The sequence below is a fragment of the Phocoena phocoena genome, chromosome 4 (genome assembly GCF_963924675.1).
Source record: "Phocoena phocoena chromosome 4, mPhoPho1.1, whole genome shotgun sequence".
Taxonomy (NCBI): Eukaryota; Metazoa; Chordata; class Mammalia; order Artiodactyla; family Phocoenidae; genus Phocoena; species Phocoena phocoena.
The window spans coordinates 31,072,339-31,091,860 of NC_089222.1; the positions used below are offsets into that span (position 1 = coordinate 31,072,339).

The 19,522-nt window shown below is 39.8% G+C and overlaps 1 protein-coding gene across 1 annotated transcript in view; it reads right to left on the bottom strand.

Moving 5' to 3' along the window:
* Positions 1 to 6,003: 6,003 nt before the first annotated feature.
* WWTR1 (WW domain containing transcription regulator 1) overlaps positions 6,004 to 19,522 on the bottom strand; it is a 129,572-nt gene continuing 116,053 nt past the window's right edge. The window contains exons 4-6 of the mRNA XM_065876329.1: positions 13,021 to 13,154; positions 11,439 to 11,551; positions 6,004 to 6,713 (exon numbers count right to left, since the gene is read on the bottom strand). Of these exons, the coding sequence (XP_065732401.1) occupies positions 6,529 to 6,713; positions 11,439 to 11,551; positions 13,021 to 13,154 (432 nt within the window). The 3' untranslated portion in view covers positions 6,004 to 6,528. The remainder of the gene's footprint in view (positions 6,714 to 11,438; positions 11,552 to 13,020; positions 13,155 to 19,522) is intronic.

A 19,522-nucleotide genomic window follows, 5' to 3' on the forward strand; every position in this document is an offset into this window, starting at 1 on the left:
GGATAACCATGTTGCCTCATGCCCGTTGATGTTGAGGAAATGAATACTGTGCCATCACAATCAGCCTGCAGATCAGATAAACAACATTTCATCAGCATGAATTATCCTTATCCTCCCGTCCAGAATGTGGCGTGGGAAGTTCATATATAAAATTTAACATATATGTTCTTTCAACCTTTCAAAATCTCCATTTTTGTGAAATGTTTTATAATGTACAAGATACATTAGGACAACATCTATGTATATAATTTACAAATAGAGAAATGAGCAGGCAAACATACATACCTTGGGGTTCCAGGATAGAAAACTTTAGAGACTACTCATCAGGTGTGGCGGTCCTCAAACTTGAGAGCCCACCAGAATCACCTGGAAGTTTGCTAAATAAATGCAGATTCCCAGCCCTCAGCCTCGTTCAGATTCGGGAAGTCGGGGAAAGTCACATTCTACGCTGACATCTTAGGATAATCTGAGGCAGGTGATCCATTGACTCCACTATAAACCTTGCTGAGAGAATGCCTTATTTTTTCCTTTTTTTTTTTTTTTTCCTATGCACTTAAAAATAACTTTATTCTCACTCAAAAGCTATAGCTCTTCCTGGCAAGGGATATATAGGCAAGTGCAAAGAAGGTTAACAAAAATATCAGTATTCTGTATGTCCTTCTATTTCCTGCTCCCGTGATGTCCCCCTCCTTCCCCAGCCTCTCCTGGAGTTGGTCACCACTCGTGACAAAGCCATCTGCTGCCCTCTAATGGCAACTCGGCCCAGCTGATCACTCAGCAAATAATTTCTGAGGCAGGCAGGTTTGCCCATCTTTCCAAAGAATCCAATTTTTTCTAATATGTCCCCATTGAGGAACACTTTCCTGAAGCCTCTTTAATTCAAGACATAGAAGTGCACGCAAACAAGTCAATCAAAGATGGCGCCGTAAAAAAAAAAAAAAAAAAAAAAAAAGATGGCGCCGTCCACAGGAAGGGTTGCAGTGTAAAAGACAAATTCTCACAAACATATTCATTCATCCAACAGATGTTCTGAAAATATTTTTGAACAGTGTACCAGGTATGGTTCAAGACGCTACATGCTAAAGAAAAAAAAAATCTCTGCTCTCACAGCACTGACAGGCTAATGGGGGGAGACAGTGACATCTTACTGTTAGATGGCCGTAAATGCTGTCGAGAAAAATGTGGCCTGGGAAGAAGGGAGTTGGAAAAGCTCACCAGTAAAAGCAGGAAATGAACACTTATTGACCATTTTTGAATTACTGAGTATTCTACATAAGTCACTTCTCTTGATCTTCACCGCTCTCTCATTGTAACCCCCTTTTTTAAACTGTAATAGCCAATTTACATGTAAAGAAACTGAAGTTGCACAACCCTAGAAACTTGGCTAAGGCCAAGATGTTAATTCATAGCGACATGGTACTGACCTTCTTAACTGGTTGTAGGAAGTGAAGCCCAGGGCCAATTTGTAAAGGAGACTGCCCACACCTGCCCTTCCTCAGCTCCCACACCCACCCTTCTCCAGGACCTTCAGTGCTGCATGGAATGTACTGGACTCACTTTTCCCCATGAATCTTTCCCTTGTTCTCATTCTCTGAAGCTCTTATTTTACTCTATGATAATTCCATAAATGGATTCTCCTAGAGTGCGGGTGTTTAGTGACTGTTAATGTCTGCTAATCCCATAATTTTCTCCATTTATAGCCTAACTAGTCACATCATCATTACCCAGGTAAGATATTTGAGGGGGCCCTTTTTCTGGAAACAGTCCGTAATCTTAATAGTGGAAATATCAGGCCCTTTGGTTGAGCAGAAACGAACATGCTTGTTGAAATGGTGCTATTTATGGGGATTAGTGTCATATTAAAATATCAGTTTCTCATCTTCCTGTCTAAGTATTGAACTCTCGAAAATGCTATAAGAAAAGAGCGTGTCTTTGTGTGCACGACACAAATCCATTGATCTCCTGTGAGATTTGAAAGATAAGAGAACTTTCACTTTTTACTTTATACTTGTTGGTACCGGGTATGAGCCCCCCGTACCTTAAAAGTGATGATGAGGTACTTCCCTGGTGGTGCAGTGGTTAAGAATCTGCCTGCCTATAAAGGAGAAACTAACACACCATTGTAAAGCAATTATACTCCAATAAAGAGGTTAAAAAAAAAAGAAAAAGAAAACTCAGAATTGACTGAAATGTATTGGAAGCAGGACATATATTTGAAACTCAGTGACTCTGGGCTAGAAATACTATCAACAGTGTTAAGGACATATACAAAATGAATGCTTTGTGTGATTCTCTTTCCATAATACATTGTCTTTTTTAACATTGTATTGTTCAATATTTAATTAGATTATATTTTGAAAGCAAAAAAAAAAAAAAAAAAAGAATCTGCCTGCCAATGCAGGGGACACGGGTTCGATCCCTGGTCCAGGAAGACCCCACATGCCGCAGAGCAACAACTACTGAGCCTGCGCTCTAGACCCAGGAGCCACAACTACTGAAGCCTGCGTGCCTAGAGCCCGTGCTCCACAACAAGAGAAGCCACTGCAATGAGAAGCCGGCACACCACAACGAAGAGTAGCTCCCGCTGGCCGCAACTTGAGAAAGCCCACGCACAGCAACGAAGACCCAATGCAGCCAAAAGTAAATTAAAAAAAAAATGATGATGAAATACAGCTTTTAAAACGATGCTTGAGACTTAGACTCTGGACTGTGGCTAAGTTGTGTCCACCAGGATCTCTTCTTTCTGTTGTTTAGCTGAATGCTTCTGCTTAAAAACACTCTGCCATTAGGAGTGCCCTCACCTCATAAGGTATCACCATGGCAAGAATCAAGGGACTCAACAGACGGAGAAAATATACTGTCACAAGCCTACACTCAGAATGAATGATGAGCTGTTTTTTAGTTTCGACGAGAAGCCACAGCTTGTTGTTAATAACAGAGGAACGGCTAAGAATCCTATAGTTCTGATGTCTCAGTCAAATCTACGAGGGTGTTGGAAGGACTGTGTGATTTAGAAAAAAAATATATATATATACATATACATGTATAGTTTTTAAAGTCTCATTGAGTTACTTCAAATAAAGTCTCAATGAGTTACTTCAAATAAAGTAGAAACCAGAATTCTGTGGATACTTAGAATATTTAAGACCAGGCATTTGGGCCAAAAAAATGTTTGCCTACAGAATTTTATTTCTTTCATTGTCTGCCAGGAGGGTTACATAAGCCTTTCTTCAGTACCACCCAAAGCCCTCAGTAAAAGGAACACACACAAATAATGACGAGATAAAGGCTCCAAGTGGAAATTCAACTGTATTTATTTTTCTTATACAGAATCAGAGAAGTAAAAACCAGTACCAAACTCCAGTTAAAATGGTTTGAGCTGACTGATTTTTCTGCATACTTTCTGTATGTATAGCAATCTAAATTAAAAATAAACACACATATGTCATATTACAAAATGTAGAAATAATTTTTTTAAAAGTTAAAATACTAACACATAAATGATGTAGTGTGTTAGGGAAACGGTCTCTGTCAATCACCCATTTTCCCAATTAAATTAATCTACAATTTCCTTTTAACAGCTTTTATTTTTCATAAAAGTGGCACTTTCGGAAGTTACTTTCCAATTATGTCATGAGAACACAACTTGTCACTAACAGAACTCACTCCAGATCACCTTCTTCTACAGAGAGCTTTTCTCCCAAGCTGGAGTCAGCAGCATCCCAGCAAGCTAAATGTTTTACTCTGTTTTCATGTATATTGTATAATCAGTGAAAAGAAATGGCATTTCACATCCTAAATTCTATGGTGAAACGCTAACAATTACTAAGATTTCATAGAATTGCAAATAAGTTTTGACAATGTATTTACTTCAAGAAAATGTCTTTTATCAGGGGGAATAAAAACCTTGAAAGATCTCTGAAATTATTTTTCAATTTCAATTTTTAATCTGCCTTTTCTCTGGCAAAATTATTGGATGAAATGTTGAAATTGATTGATTTAGGACTAAAAAGATGAGATATTGTGGCAGTTCTTTTGTAATAAGAAATATAGTATAAATAGCACCTTATCATGAATTCTGCAGGGGTTTTAACACTTACAATAATAGGAAAGAGCCTTTAAAGAGTTGTTCTTACTTTAGATTTCTAGCTTTAGTGTTCTTTAACAAAGGCCATATTTTATGGCCTTAAAAATAACAACAAAAATTATATCTGGCTTCATTTATTAGTAAACACGTAGTCAGGGTCCATATTTAATTCTGGAAAAATAGTTGTTATGTTCATTAATAAATGTTCCAACTAATTTCACTAAAAAAATTCATCTAGTATTTTCTAATGCCACAAGCTTACTAGGAAATTATGTCTAAAAATTGATAATACAAATCATCGATGTTTTAACTGCTTTAAAAAGAGAGGGGTATCTGTTTCTTTTATGTTTAATAACCTGAAAATGAGTCTATAAAAATATTTTTTTAAAATACAGTAACACTGCTCAGTTTTACTAGGTCCCTTGTTTTTGAGTCTTTTTTTTTTTTTTTTGCTTTTTCTTAGAAAGAATGTACAATGCTTTTTGCAATTATTGCTAACACAAGAGGAAAAGAAATAGTGCTCCCTCCAATTTAGTAGCAAAAGAAACATCTACCCCCATCTCTCTCAGAGCGCTTCGAGAGAGAGAGAAGGAATCAGAGGAACAGAAACCATGGGTCCTTCAGGGGAAAAAAGTCACTTCATTGTGTTGGAAGCAATGGTAGGTTTATGGTCTTGTCCGCCTACACACTTAACATCAGCGTAGACAGGACAACACTAGCCCTGCCCCTCCTTCTCCCACATAAAGTGCACCGAAGCCTTCTTTTTAGTCTTTTGGTACAAGGACTGTAGGAGAAAATTGTTGCTTTGCTCTTTGGGGGCACCTCATACCACCTGCTCGTCTTGCTTTTGGGGTACTATAGCTTGTCTATTTCCATTTCACACCTAACAGCCTTTCCACTATATTCCCTAACTTTACTACTTCATCTCTGACCTTTACACTTGCTTTCTTTCCAACAAGATAAGATGTATTCTGCCATCTATCTTTTGGTAGATCGAAAAGGATCTCAGATCCCCAGCAAATAAGCCCCTTGGGAATGGAAAGGTTCCTCTCAGAGACCTGCATTATTAATGTCTCTCAAAAAAAGATATTAAATTCATAGATTATAAATAATGTCCGTTCAAAATATTAAACAGTTGAGGACTTCATTGGCAATGCAGGCAGGGTGCATGCCAGGCAAACCCAATGCTCTCTCTCAGTCCTTAAAAGCTAATAAAAAACGGTTTTGGTTACATAAGAGGTATTGAGTACATATTTCATGCCTTTTTATACCAACTGTAGCAAACAAGGTTAGGATAATATACTTAGGAATCAACATTAGTGACTTCAGAAACATGTCTCCACCATACACCCTCAGGGGGCATTTTTTTACATGTCAGTCAGAGATCTGCTTCATCCTTCAAACAGTTTCATAGATAAGATTATTTTAAACCCTTGAAATCTTGAAAGAAGCAAAACCGACAAGGCTTTGGAATTTTAAAAGCAACAGCTTACTGTGTGTGCCATCAGGTTGAAAGCGATGTGGTCCTGATGTTTTCAGAACGGTTTCAAAAGACAGAGATACAGTTGTCACTGATTTGTCAAAAACGTTTGACTGCCCTTTGTCATCAGCTACAAAATGACAGTGCTTCATAAAATAAACATTTGAGTTCTAAGCTGCAGTTTAAAAAAAACATCCAACTTGTAATTTAAAAAACTTTGTTTAATAGATGTTCATAATTAGTACCAAACTGGTCTCTTTCATAAGATCTTAGCGTAGGAGCTGTGACTAACGCTGCTGTTACTCTCCTGCGGGAAGGACTAGCTGGCTAGGTGCCGTGCATGCAGTAAAATGCTAAAGGATAAACTACAGCAGGACTGTGTGTGCCTTTGTGAATACAGGGTAATAAGAACCAACAGAACCAGCACGGATCCCAGACTACATTGTATTCCAAACAGCAGAATTTTACTATCTGTACAATGATTTTTAAAGCTCAAGTTAAATATTTTTTAAAGCATTTGGTACTAATGTCATCAATACAGTTTTTGAAACTGTAAATCAGGTTGAATTTTGTGTACATTTCCTGGACCGAGCCGCCTGTCAGAAGTCACTGCCAGTGGTCAGCTTTTCATGGTTTATAATCAATTGATGTATAAATTTCAGCTAACACCCATAAAGCTTAGTCATGGGGCAGCAGAAAGGAAAGCAGAGAAGCAATTCTGCATAACCCATCATAGGAAGGCAGGCTTGCAGAAAATGAAGATAGAATGTTTATTTATGTTTAACTTACGTTACTGTCAATCAACTTCAGGCAATGATTAAACTGGCCACAAGGAAAGGAGGGAGCATGCGTCACGGAGGCAGTAAGCGGCACACCTGCAGGCTTGCTCTGCTCCATCGCTCTTCCCAAGAGGCCCAGGAAATGTCAGGTCACGGCTGCATCCAAGCTACAGTGGTACTGATTACAGCCAGGTTAGAAAAGGCTCGCTTTTGTTCAGAGCAGATTCTACATCGTTGAAGAGGGGGATCAGATCTTCAGATTCCAAAGTTCCTAGATCAACATTTGTTCCCGGAAGACAGTCAAGAAAATCAGGGAAGCGGGTCTGCTGAGGGTTGACGTTCATGGGTGCCTGGCCTGCATTTTCTCCTATAACAGAATGAAATGAAACCATTTAAATTCTCTTTTAGAGCTCTTGAAAGAGGGACAGATTCAAGTGTCAACATAACTCTCATCTTCATTTCCACTGTGTCTACATTCCACCAGAAGATTTTATTGCTGCAGGTCTAAAATATTTCATCTCTGTGCAAAAGTTCAGCTTCCACATTATTGAAACTGAATTGGAGATGCTCACTCCTAAGAGATGCAGAGATGCCAGGTGAACCTTTCATTGTTCTGGGTAGACACTGTCCAGAATGGGTAAATCCAGGGAAACAGGAAAGGAGCAAATGAGGGTGCTGTGGATCTGACCTACAATCAATGACTTCCCATGACAAAGGCATGAAGAGCTGGTTTGAGTAGAGAGGCCCTGCCTGTCATAAAAACCTTATCACAGAGCTATAATCCAATGATTTAACTATAAGCTCAAATTTGCCCATATCATCCCTCTTTATGTTCAAAGAGAGTAGTGAGGAGTTTCTTTTAACCACGTTGTTAAAAAGCTATCTTCATTGATGACTCTAGGGGTCATTTTCAAAGTATTTTAGAGAGTGGGTGTTGCATTCACCCCCCTCACTCCACACACACATACATCCCGCAAGTATCTACGCTTCTCACAATGCATGTGAGTCACAATGCATGGGAGCTTACTAAGGTTCTGAGAAGTCTTGTAATAAGGAAGTCTGATATATTTTGCTTAAGCCACTATGACCTAAAGCCATTTTATCATCGAATGCAATTTTGGCCGAATTTATATCCTAATAGAACTAGAGTCTATAGAACCTAGTTGAGAGAATGCTGTTCCAGAGGAAAGTTAAGTGTCCGGGATATAACATGTGGAATACATGCTCTTCATGAATGATAGTATAGGAGAAAACGTACGGACAATTGTGCCAGGAGACGGAGCTTTGTAGCCGTGTAACCTTATTTAGACACACTTCACCTGTCTGAAATTGGGATTATAGCACCTTCACAAATTGGAGTTAGGTGCCATATAATATCTGCCACACATCTATGGCTCTGGGCTCCTTTCATACATACACACTTAGGAAAATACAAAAACGCATTGCTTGTTGATTGTGCTGAGAGGAAGAAAAACCTGGGAACTCAATCACAGTTAATGACATAATATCAGAGCAACTGGCTTATTCCAAGAACCCCAACCAATTTTCTGAAGGGATGAAATACACCTCACAGTCACACCTCACAGTGCATTGAAAACTATGGCCAGCTTTCACCATGGAATCACTTTTAAGAAACGCATTAAATTAGCTTTTGTGCCCTACAAGTACGGTTGCCTTCCTGAAAAGCCTGCTTAGGAATTTCACTATTCTGAGCAAAACAGGAGAAAACTCATTTTAACCACATGCATTTTCCAAGGAGAAAAATTACATTTTTCTGAGTGATGAGGTAAAAATACTCAAACTTGCATTTTGGTGATAGTAAAACTTGATGGCTTTTCTATAACTCATAAAATATCAATGACTCTTAGGACTATTTTATAGGATTTTCATTGCAAAAGGCAATATTTTAAAAGTTAAATTGAGTTCAACATGACCTCAGTGCTGTTGTGTTACTGACTTGAAAAACATTAGTTTAGAAAAGAAAATCCAAAATAACTTTTTTCTACCCACTAGAGTGTAACAAATGGAAATGAGGCTTAAAAAAACTATCTGCCCTGAAAAATCAGCCGATCTAAAGTGCTGGATGTCTTTTTGTCTTCATCTCCAGTTAGAATTATTCATCTCTACTGATTTCCCATTTTAACTTTTTAATAAGTCAAGAATTCATTTTTTAACCAAATAAAATCTCTCTGTTTTAAAGAATTCCTCTTATCCTTTCTCCTCGGGCATGGAAAGCATGAGGAGACTAGTTAAGGTTCTTCAATAAGGTTAACAATCTTAAAATCTCTCTCTTTGGAGCAACTCTGCAACCTCGTAGTAATTTTTTGGGTCTTTGCAGTTTTATCCATTTAAAAAGTGGGGCATAGTGTACAACATGGGGAATATAGCCAATATTTTACAATAACTATAAATGGAGTAAAACCTTTAAAAATTGTGAATCACTGTATGGTACACCTGTAACTTATATAATATTATACAGAAACTATACCTCAATTAAAATATAAAGGATGCATATCTGCATAGATAATAAAAATGAATGAATGAATGAGTGAAAAGTGGGACAGACAAAAAAAAAACCAAGCAATTCTTAAAAGGGTGTGATTATTACAGAATATTCTGGAAGGTGGGTGACTTCCAGCCTTTGCTCCTGTTATTCCCTCTACTCTATCCTCACACCATGTCCAGCTGTTGTTTCCATGTGTATTTTGCAAAGGGAGTGTTCAGCTGGCTTGTTCCCATTCAGCATGTGGTCAGCATGTGATCAGTGCATCTACTAGATCTTTGCCAGCCACACTTGAGCTCAGCTTTTCCTCATCTTGTTCCTGAAAAAGTAATTACATTTCTCCCCTTGAGGGGGTTTATGCCCACTCCCTATAAAGGCTTCCCAGATGTGACCCTAAACACAACAGGCTGACACTCACTACACCAGGTTAACCTGGAACCCTAACATTTAACAAGACCAACTTGTACATTACTTCATCCTTCTTAGAAGGAGGAGAAGAGGAGAAGACAACTTTGTGCCAAGCTCTGTGACCTCATGAGCCCTCACAACTCTACAAGATGAGCACATTACTCCTACTTTATAGGTGAGAAATCTGAGGCCCCTGGGAGGTTATGTCACTTACCCAAAGCCATTACTAAGAAGTAGAGAAGCAAAGATCCAAGTCAGGTTGCCTGACTGCAATGACTATGCTCTTTTCAGGACACCACTTAATTCTACATTTTGGCTTCAGAAACATTCCCTACTTCTCCACTCAATGTCATTTTAAAAAGCCATAGAATAGAATCCATCTTCTTTTATTTTTAAATGTCAAGCTTGGATTTAGATCTCCTGAGTCATTTCTTATTTAACTTTGCTTTTTATCTTTACTGGCTTCCCAGTGTTTAAAAGATGAAAGCAAACAATTATTAAACACAGGAAGGAGCCACTTCATCAGGCAGGTCTGAAGAGGGCAAGATAAATCTCACACCGAAAAATAAAGACAGGGATGAAGAGAGGGAGGGAGGGAAGCAGGAAGGGAGGGAGAAGGGAGGGAGAAGCAAGAAGAAGAGGGAGGTAATAAATTGAAGAATAACAAAACAAACAGTTCAAACTATTCCTGTGTGACTCCTCACAAGACAGTCTGTGCAATTCTCTCAACAAGTAGATGACGGGCTGCACGGAGAGCCCGGAACAGCTGCTCCAACCTTCTGGCCGAGTTTGACTTTTGTCTGACCAATCGTTTAGTTTTAGAGCACGAAGTGCAGTCATCGAAGAGCAGAGGGTAACAAACACGGGCGCTCTGGACAACGGCACTGGGGAAAGCAATCATTTCATCACAGAACGATTTTCTTTCAACAGTGAGGATGGAGGAGAAACTTGCATGAACAGCTCCAAAGAGGGGATACGTCAGCTATTACTTAATTTTTTTAAGTCCATTTTCAGGGTGTTCTTTTTTAATTGAAGTATAGTTGATTTACAATGTTGTGTTGGTTTCAGGTGTACAGCAAAGTGATTCAGTTGTACATCTGTAGATGTGGATATAGGTATAGATACAGATATTTATATATAGATATTTATATAGATATTCTTTTTCAGATTTTTTTTCTATTATAGGTTATTTCAAGATATTGAATATAGTTCTCTCTGCTATACAGCAGGTCCTTGTTGTTAGCTGTCATTTAATTTTGGTTTCAGAATATCTTCTGGGAGTTTAGGACTTTGATAATTAAGTCTAGACCAAATTTGGAGGCATCGCTCCTAGAGAAATGGTGAAAAGGAGGTAACCAGGAAGCCAGCTGAGGCCTGGCCTGAAAGCAGGGCAGGCCAGGGACCATGTTAAATTTAACTGCTGAGGGAGGACACTCACTGTTACCATGTTGGGATTTGGAGCTGACATTTCAGAATCCTCTGAGTTCCTTAACTTTCCAAATGCCCACTGCCAATTACTTCCCCAATGCAGTTAATGACATGAAAAAATTTGCATACTGGTGGCCTGTACATTACAGCCAAAAGCTAGAAAAAAGCATAAATATTCCATTGTGGAAGAATGGCAAAGCAGACAGTGGTATGTTAATGCAATTGTGAGGAAAGGGCTATATGAAGCGAGGATAAGCAAAAGGAAGGAAGGGAGGGAGGGAGGGAGAGAGAAGAAAAAAGCAGAAACTAAAATCCTGTGCCCATATATAAAACTATATTTGCTCCAATAAAGATGTTAAAAATAAATAAATAAAATAAAAGGCTACTCCTGGAATTAAAAAAAAAAAAAAACTATATTTGTATAAACTATGGGGAAGGGGCTAGAGTTTATTAATAGTGCCTGGGTTCCAGTGGCTTTTCAGCTGTTAGTTTATGTTTTTGCTGAGGTTAAGTGTCTCTCGTTGGATTTTAGAATTGAGAGGACTAGGGAACTTCCTTTTGGCGGTCCAGTGGTTAAGACTCCGCTCTTCCAATGCAGGGGGCACAGGCTGCATCCCTGGTCAGGGAACTAAGATCCCGCATGCTGAGCGGTGTAGCCAAAAAAAAGAAAAAAAAAAAACACGAATTGAGATGACTAAAGAGACGATTTAAAAGTGCAAACCTACTGCAAGGCCTCGCAGGCTTGGCTCCTACCTGTGTCCATCTCATCCACGTTGCTGAGGAAGTCCTCCGGAGTCGTCGGGACACTGTAGCACCCTAGCCCCAGGCCGCTGTCGGTGCTCTGCTCCCTCGAATGATATGGCCCCCTGCAGAGCAAAAGACAGAAAGAAATTTCAAAATTAAAATACAGTCATGAAGATCCTCAACTAGTGTAGTTCTGTCAATCTACCCGATCTTCAGATGACAAAGGGAGGTGGACTTTGCACTTCCTTTTAATTTTGAAACATATATCCCTGTGTCAGTGAAATTAATAAATTGTAAGCAAAAAAATACTGGCCATTCATACTAAATGGACACCGATTCCCTTTTCATCTCAAAATAACAATTTGAACACCATTCTACATACAGAGAATGATACCATTTATGTACACTTTTTCAAAACCGAAAACGAAGTTGAATATTGTTTCTGGATACAGACATTAACAGGCAATAAGAAATATAAAAATATGTGTGATGAAAAAAGAAAAAAATATGGGTGTGATGGATACACATCAATTTCCAAATAGTGGCTACCACTAGGGAGGGAAGACGGGAAAGAAATGGATTTCAGTGGTGGTGGGGAAGGGTTTAAGTATTAATTGTAATACTTATTCAAAAAAAAAAAGATCTATGGAAATATGCAAAATGTGGGAGTTGGGTACATGGGTAAATCTTAAGTTATTCTTTATACTCTTCTGTACGTTTGAAGTAGTTTTAAATCAATCATTTAAAAACACCTTTCTTTCATTATTTCCATTACTGTTTGTTTTCATCTCTCTCTCTATTTTTAATAACTTTCATAACTGTATTTGCTTGTTTGCCAGAAGACTCTGCAAGGGCAGAAAAGACACAGGGAATAGAAAACTGCCTTTTATTTGGGTTTAAAAGGCTACAATTAAGGTTGACTACTTCTACTCATGAAGATATTTCTGGTTCAATCTCCTTTTCCTTCTGCTCATATATTTCATATTTTAAAGCAACACCTTTTTGTTTTAATTAAAATTTTAAATTGTGAAATAATTTTAGAATCACACAGAAGATGTAAAAAGAGTACAGAGTTCCTGCGCATCCTGTACCCAGCTTCCCCAAGGACATGGTACACAACCACAGTACAGTGATCAACACCAGGAATCGACAATGTATAATACTATTAACTAAACTATAGACCTTATTCACATTTCGCCACAAACATCACCTCTTAATTGTGTTGCTCCCTTATTTGCCACATGACATGCTTTTTATCCCCTGTTGGCTACATAAAACCACAGATTCTTCTAAATAATTACTATACAACAGCATCCCACTGAAATCGTTAAGTTTATTCCCATTTTCAAATTATTGACTAGGGGTTTACTCCATGCCATAGCACCAATTTTTGAATTTGAGATTTTTTTTAAAAAGGTAGATGACTTCTTCCTCCGCTTTTTTTTTCCTGCCACCTCCCTCCACATCCTCCCTCTATCTTAACCCCATCCTCCAAGCTCCCCAGCTTTTCCCAACATAAACAAAGATCTGTTATACTGTAAACCACATAATAAAGAAAGCAAAAATAAGTGGCCCTAAAATGTTGACTTACCCATTGAGGAAAGGATCCGAGCTATTATTAGTGATGGATCTCATGTCTGGAGTCATGGCGGGTGGGTTGACAGCAGCCTGAACCGTGGCTAGAGTCTCGGCTTCCATGGGGAGCTGTCTACAGAGGGCGGCTTCCTACAGAGAGGTGACAGTCCAAGGGAGAGGCAACAGTGATTCTTTCATTGTCATAAGGATCGGAGCAAAGGATGCTTCGCATAAAAACTTTTCACCAAACACAAAAGCGCTTTACGTTTATTCCTCATATGTCAAAATCATCAGGAAATCATTAGTGTTCTTTCTCTGAAGAAATCTTATAGATATAAGTCACTTTCTCACATTCACAAAGTTAATGAGAAGCTCATGCAATATTTGCCCTCAAGGCACTTACATAGCAACTATCTAACCCATCCAATTGCTTAAAATACCCAAATCGGGGCTTCCCTGGTGGCACAGTGGTTGAGAGTCCGTCTGCCGATGCAGGGGACACGGGTTCGTGCCCCGGTCCGGGAAGATCCCACATGCCGCGGAGCGGCTGGGCCCGTCAGCCATGGCCGCTGAGCCTGCGCGTCCGGAGCCTGTGCTCCGCAACGGGAGAGGCCACAATAGTGAGAGGCCCGCGTACCCACCCACCCCCGCTAAAGAAACCCAAATCATATAAGGGCCTCTCAAGACACTTTCTCAGAGACAAGGCTATTTTTACCCCAGGTGCTCAGACCAAATCTAAGTCAATCAAAGCAGTTGTACTCCTCTGGACTAGCAGGTACATTCTGGTCTTTGCCGCTTATAGGCCAGTAAAGCGGTGGGATTACAGAGTTCTGGCTCTGCATTGTCACATCTGGCAGTTTTATATCAATAACCAGGAGAGCAGAACAACCAGTTTAAAAGCTTGTTAGTCAACCAGTTTTTCTATGTTACTAATTATTTTGTTGACTAAAATGGCTGAAGTTTGGGGAACCATGCACATCCAATCCAAATCCCACTGACAATTAACTATTCGATAGCACGTGGATTTCATTAGCAAAAATTAAAACACTAGCATTTTTTTAAGCTAGCGTTACTTTGCCAAGGAGAGTCAATCCAAAAGGTTACAAATCTGACTGCAATTACTTTCTCTAGATATAACCTCTAGGGAGTCTCTCCCATTTTGACAAACATGACCAGACATCAAATTCCTTTCAAATTTACTGCTGTTTCCAGAGAATAATACTTTTATATACTTATACATGCATCCAAAACCAAAGTTAGGCCCTTGGCATATTTATGCCTATCCGTTTCCCACTACGCAGGCTGAATCACTGGTCTCACCATCCCTCAAAACCCCAAAACCATGGCTACAATGGCAAACAGAATATTTAGGCCATCTAAGCTACAGTGTCTGTGTTAGATCCCTTCCAGCCCTGACACACAATGATTTTAGAGAGTAACTGCTGTCTAGACAAGTCTAGTGAAATCATCGGCCATAAAAACTTTCGGTTATTAGAGTTCATTATACTGTTCTGAGGAGTTATGGTAGCATAACTCTTATAAACCATGAAGACCTGATTGATACGAAACTGCATTGTCAACTTATACTGAAATAAATACCCTGTCTAGACAGGGCTCTTGGTTCACCTCTGTTCATTTGGATTGCAAATAATCAAATACTTAACTAACAAATTTTATTCAGTAATCTGTAAAAAGCAAACCAAAAAATGGAGTTGTTGTTTTTTTTTTAAGGGGGATTTTTAATCTCAATCTTGGAAGTACCTTCTGACTAAATCTAGAAAAACTGAATTATTTCCTATAGTTGTTTTTATGTGGTAGGCACTGTGCATTAGAAACCTTATCTTCCAACCAAAGCTTACCCGGAGGCCTCACACACAAGAATAACAGGGATTGGACCTGGTGTGAAGAGCACAGAGGCCACCAACCTCTCAAACAGACTCATACACACAGTCTGAAGACAGCTAGTCAATGATATAATTTCTAGTCCTTTATAAACTGTAAATGCAAAGATCCTTTAGGCAATAACCTTCATTAACCAAAAAAATCAACTGTAACTAGAATATTCCAATTCTCCAAACTTTCTGAATAAATGTGGAGTGTACCCCTAAACGGATACCCATTTAAACATACAGCTTGAAGAGACTGCTGCATTTCTTTACATGTGACACAATTTTATCACCATATATCTTAAGAACACTAGTTGAATTTGCAGTTTCCAGGTGGTCTGCATTTCAATATAATAAAGAATCATTTCTGGAACTTCACTGGGGAAAAAAATATAGATACAATGTATATATGAATTATTTGTCATCTCTAATGATATATCATATGAAAATAAAACGTTTAAATTATAAGAAAAATATCTAGTTTCTGATATTTTAAGCTTTCCTCTTCATTTAAATTACTCTGGGAATAGGTCAAATAGATACAATATGCATTTTAAAAGAATGCTTGTGTGTGGCTAAATATATAAATGAAATTCAAAAGAACTATTTATAATAACCAAAGCTGGAAGAACCTATACTATTATATATCAGGGAAAATGTTTCATGGTGCCATTCCACATCTGTCCCCTCTATTTAAAATGAGAGATAACTGAAGTTCCATTCCTCAGCATCGATGTTTCCCTAACTACTTTGAGGACTTGACCCCCACGGCATCATAAGAGGCAATGCTCTGTTCTGCCTGCAGGGGGCTCGCACTATCATTTTCGCCTCCGAATGACTAACTTGGGAGAGAGAATACAGAAAAGGTGTTGAATATACCTGAAAACTAACTTTGCAATATAAATTAGGCCAGTCTGAGTTAGAAACTTTTCCGAGGGGGCAACACTTTCTTCGAGATTACTCTAAGATTATTCTTAAGTCACAGCAGCCACTGTGAAGGTTATGTTGGCCCCTGGCTCTAAACCCACCTGCTCCCTATCCCACCTGGACAGTGGCCCACAAAGCCTGCCTGACAGCCCTGTCCACGTCTCCTCCTTTGTCTCGGACAGGACCCCCTCACTCTTTCACTCCCTCCCCACTGCTCCACCCACTTCCGGCACCTGCTCCTCCCACTTCCAGCGCCTGCTCCTCCCACTTCCGGCACCTGCTCCAACTGTTCGTTCTGCTTGGAACACTCTCCTCAGATCTTCCTGAAGTTCACTCCCTCACTGATGTCTGCCTCAACAGATGCCATCTCGTCAGAGATTACATTCAGTGTTCTTGATGGCAACTTACATATTTACTGTCTGTCTTTCTCTTTAGAATGTAAAGAGGGGAAAGGGATCTTATTTTTTTTTTTTTTTTTTTTTTAAGGGATCTTATTTGTCATGTTCACTTCTGTATCCCCACTGTGTATAACAACCCAGGCATATAGTGGGCACTTGATAAATATTCACTCAACGAAGAAATGAAAAATATTGCTGGAATTCAAATGGAAATATTTTAAATTATAATTAGTAATAAAAGGAAAACTTAACTAAGATCATTCAATTCTCATCTTCAACCACAAGTATGAGTAAAACAACAGTCTACTGTATAGATCCCAACTAGCCAGGCTCAAACTCCATCCTAATGGAATGATCCCATGGTGTTTCTCCTGCTCCCAACACAGGAGATGGGCAGGAGGGCAGAGTGGTCATGGGCAGGGATTCCAGGGCGAAATGCTTGGATTTGAACCCTGGCCATGCCATCTCCCAGCCAGTTATCTAATTTCTTTGTTCCTCATTGGTAAAGTGAGGATAATAACAGCATCCACCCAATAGGGCAGCTGTGGTGATAAAATGAGGTAACACATATAGGGTACTTAGAGCAGTGCTGGCACACGAGATCACTTAGTAAATGTTAACTAAGTATTATTATCGTCTTATGCTCTGTATTCCAATCCCAGAAAACAAAACAAAAGCAAAAACAAAAATAAACAATCTTAAAAGTCACACTACCACATGGAACTGATCCACTTTGAGTGACCTGACACCTTTTCCTGGCCAACTTTCACCTTGGAAGGATTACACCAAATGTGAAATTCATCATGAGTCGGCAAGGCTAAGAATATAACTTTTTTTCAATTTTACCAAGGAGCGGTTTGTAAACCTTTTTGTATAACATAAAATTGATTTTTAATATAAGTGGAGAATGGTGAGAAGTTTCATTTCGCTCAATTATGTTTTATAATAGTTCCATATTTAGATTTTTTTTTTTTTTTTTTGCCACACTGCATGGCATGTGGAACTTCCCCAACCAGGGATGGACCCTGCACCCCCTGCAGTGGAAGTTTGGAGTCTTAACCACTGGACTACCAGAGAAATCCCCATATTTAGAATTTTTAAAGGTCTAGCCTTTCTTGAATGAAAACAGTTTCCTATTTCTGTTCATAAATTGAAATAGCAATACAAAATCTAAGGTTTGGAAATAAAAGAACTAACCTCACTAACACGTCCCCATCCAAAGAAAGGAGGATTTTTATTTAAAAAAGAAAAAAAAAAAGAAACTAAATTTAAGTATAAAATTAAACCCCAGATGCAGTATGATTTTGGCTGCCACGTGACCTCCGCTGCCCTTGCCCGGGCAGAAATGAAAGGCAAACAACTGACTTTAGTCTGACCAAGATGAGGGAGTCAAGACTGAAGGAGAAGCAGAAGCAAAGGCTGCAGATGGGGCACTGGACTAAGTGAACTGACGTGGAAACAGGGGGACAGTTGAACAAGGCTGGTCTAGGACAAGACTCAGGTCTCCAACTCAGAGCTGGCAGTGCAGCTGCCCTAACCCTGTGCTCCCTCCCCAGCTCCCGCCAGTGCAGGCAGGATATCAAACGCTAAGCTGGAGGCATACCTGAGCCCCTTGGTCTGTCTCATCTCCCACCTCCACTCCAGTTCAGCAATATCCTTTCCCAGTGTCCCTTCCACTCCCACCCACCCTATCCTCCCAAACAAGTCTTCAGTTTCCTGAAGTCCGCGGTACTTTGGGTCCCTCTTCATCAAGACATATCCCCCCACCCTTAGGGGTTCTGTTACATCACCTTTCCCAGGATGCCTTCCCTGACAACCATAACCACAGCAACCCACTACCTGCCCCTTTCCCACCCCTGAAGTCCAAAATAACGCATCCAGCTGGGGTCTGAAACTCCATGTCTCACAGTACACTCCTCACCCGGCCCCAAAGCAGCTCTTCCTGCTGACGTCAAGCTTTCTCCTAATGCCGTCACCCCTTCTCCCAGCTCCAAATCTCAGTCAACTGTCTCCCTCAGTCCCCACAACAATTCATTCATTTGCTTCTGTATTTATTTTTTAAAAATACTATGGAGAGGGCTTCCCTGGTGGCGCAGTTGTTGAGAATCTGCCTGCTAATGCAGGGGACACGGGTTCGAGCCCTGGTCTGGGAAGATCCCACATGCCACGGAGCAGCTAGGCCCGTGAGCCACAACTACTGAGCCTGCGCGTCTGGAGCCTGTGCTCTGCAACAAGAGAGGCCGCGACAGTGAGAGAGGCCCGCGCACCGCGATGAAGAGTGGCCCCCGCTTGCCACAACTAGAGGAAGCCCTCGCACAGAAACGAAGACCCAAAACAGCCAAAAATAAATAAATAAATTTAATTAAAATGTTAAAAAAAATAATACTATGGAGACTACCAGGTGCCTGGTACTGTTCTCGGCAACAGGGATACAGCAGTGAAAAATACAGACAGTGTCCTGCCTCTTCAAGGATTCTAGAGGGGGAGACAGACTCCAACAGAAAATGATGCAGAAGGGCCAAGCCTTGTGGGGTCCATCTCCCCGATATCTACATGCTCCAAACCTTCTTTCCAACTCAAGTCGTCTGCACTCCTTCTCTAGACCCACCAAACTCCACGTGCAAGGCTGTTCTACACTTTGTCACGATCTTTACAAAGAGTGACCAGAGGAGAAAAATCAGGATAGGAAGCGGTCAGAGTGTCATGTCCTACGAAGAAGCAAGGGGACTGTTTAAGAGAGACTTGTGGCACACCACGCCTCTCAAACTATTATTGATTGCCACATGGAAGAAGGAAGATTCCTTCTACCCCGGACTGGAGGCAGATCTGATGGAGGGCTTTGTAGTTAGTAGTTCGTTCAGTGATAGAACTGGCTGCTTCTCAATTCTCTGGGCTACTGGCCACTGGAATTTTCAAGCAGTTGTTGAGGGTTAAATGCTACTGGATATGACCAGGGCTTGGCACAGGAGAAAAAGTGTCCTTGGATTCAGAATGATGAAAGCTCAAATCCCAGCTGAGCTACTCCCTAGCTATAACATTTTGGAGTACATTTTTAACCTTTCAGTTTGTTCATCTGAAGAAAAATAAAAATAAAAAAAGACATAAGATTTATCTTGCTGGGCTGTTACAAAGATTAAAAAGCATATTTATCAAGAACCTGGCACAGTGAGGCAGTTACTAGAATGAGCTACTTACTCATGGTGTTAAATGTTTTAGGAGGTGGAGATGTTAGCTGATACTTGCGTATCACTTACTACTTGTGAAGCATTGTCCTAAGTGCTTTAACATACTATATCTCATTTCATCC